Source organism: Sipha flava, unplaced genomic scaffold, assembly GCF_003268045.1.
Source record: "Sipha flava isolate LNK unplaced genomic scaffold, YSA_version1 18362_pilon_pilon, whole genome shotgun sequence".
NCBI lineage: Eukaryota > Metazoa > Arthropoda > Insecta > Hemiptera > Aphididae > Sipha > Sipha flava.
The window spans coordinates 335-1,941 of NW_020272267.1; the positions used below are offsets into that span (position 1 = coordinate 335).

The 1,607-nt window shown below is 27.9% G+C and overlaps 1 protein-coding gene across 1 annotated transcript in view; it reads right to left on the reverse strand.

The window, feature by feature from the left end:
• Positions 1-123: 123 nt before the first annotated feature.
• The window catches only part of LOC112680995 (titin-like), a gene marked incomplete at its 3' end in the record, with an annotated part of 25,510 nt that continues 24,026 nt past the window's right edge, over positions 124-1,607 (reverse strand). Inside the window, exons 8-12 of the mRNA XM_025551262.1 lie at positions 980-1,520; positions 834-881; positions 579-698; positions 367-519; positions 124-296 (exon numbers count right to left, since the gene is read on the reverse strand). Coding sequence (XP_025407047.1) covers positions 124-296; positions 367-519; positions 579-698; positions 834-881; positions 980-1,520 — 1,035 coding nt within the window. The remainder of the gene's footprint in view (positions 297-366; positions 520-578; positions 699-833; positions 882-979; positions 1,521-1,607) is intronic.

Genomic DNA, 1,607 nt, shown 5'->3' on the forward strand with positions numbered 1-1,607 from the left:
TAATAATCAGTGTTGCTACATTGTCTTCATCATAGAATATCTTAAATGAAATTAATTTTGATTTAAAAAATAATAATATGTATTTTAAATTAGATATATAGATTTGTTTAGAATTATACTCACTTGAAAATCTTGAGAAGGTTTGATAATTGCTGTTTGCCTAAACCATGTTATTTGTGGTTTAGGATTTCCTTCTACGTGACATTCAAACTGGACTGTACCACCATCAGGCACATGTTTTGGTTGAAGTTTTTCAATAAAACGCGGAGCTGAAGGCTTTTCGTTTGAAGTATGTCCTTAACACATTGATAAATTGTTTCGTAATTTTAAAAATATAAATAAAAATACAATTTTAAACTAGTTTACTTTGAAATATAGGCAGTTTATCGATCTTTTCGTGTAATTTCTTTTGCACATATCGCATATAACTAGTTTCATCTCTTAAATATATAGAAGGAACCCATCCTTTTTCTTCTGTTAAATGTTTCTTCACAAACCACCATTCTTGATTATTACTCTCTAATGCAAAAACATTATTTTATTTTTTTATATATAAAATATAACAGCAAAAAAATTACCTATAACGTAAACTTTTTCCCCCTCTACTAAGTCTAAAGCATCATCATTTTCGGCAATATAAGAACGAATTGCAAACATAACTTCACCATCATGACTACCTTCTTGTAATATAGCATTATCTGAAACAAAACCATTTCAAAATTAAATGAACGTAAACATTTTAAGTTAAAAAAAATTATTTAAAAGCAGATAAGCAAAATCGACAACTGGAACAATAGCAAAAGCTATAATAAATTGATCAAAGATCATCCTACCCTTCATGAAAATTTCTTTTTCTTGTAAGATTTTCAATTCAGCTCCATCTGAATACAAGATAAAGCAAAGCATTAACAACAATATAGTTTAAAATTAAGAAGTGAATATGAAATCATTCATATATATATATAGTTAAATTATTTACCTTGGCTGAATGATTGTATTGATGGTTTTCGTTTAACTTTAATATCCAGTGATTCCTCTTCATAGATAATTATGTCTTGTTGATCTTTTTTAGGTGTTAATTCGATTTTAAATAACTCTTCTGTGCCTTCATCTACGTTATATGATGGTTTGGATTTGGGTTTCATTTTAATTTCAACAGTTTCAGAATAATCTTCAATTTTTGATTTAGGCGTTTGTTTGAAAGTATATACATCTTCAAATTCCTCAAAATCCTTTTTAATCGAAGTCTTTCTTTTTGGTTTCAATGTCACTTCAACGTCTTCTATTGGTTTTTCCTCATCTTTAACTATTATTTCTTCTTTTTCAATAGTTATTTCGTCAGCTGCTTCTTCCTTCTTAATTGAAGGTTTTCTCTTTGGTTTTAACGTCACTTCAATGTCTTCTATTGGTTTTTCCTCATCTTTAACTATTATTTCTTCTTTTTTAATAGTTATTTCATCAGCTGCTTCTTCTTTCTTAATTGATGATTTTCTTTTTGGTTTAACTTTTATTTCAACGGTCTCCGTAAGAGTTTCTTTTTCTTCAGGTTGTTTAAATGTGTCTTTAATGGTGAAAACTTCATCGGGTTCTTCTATTTCTTCCGGTTT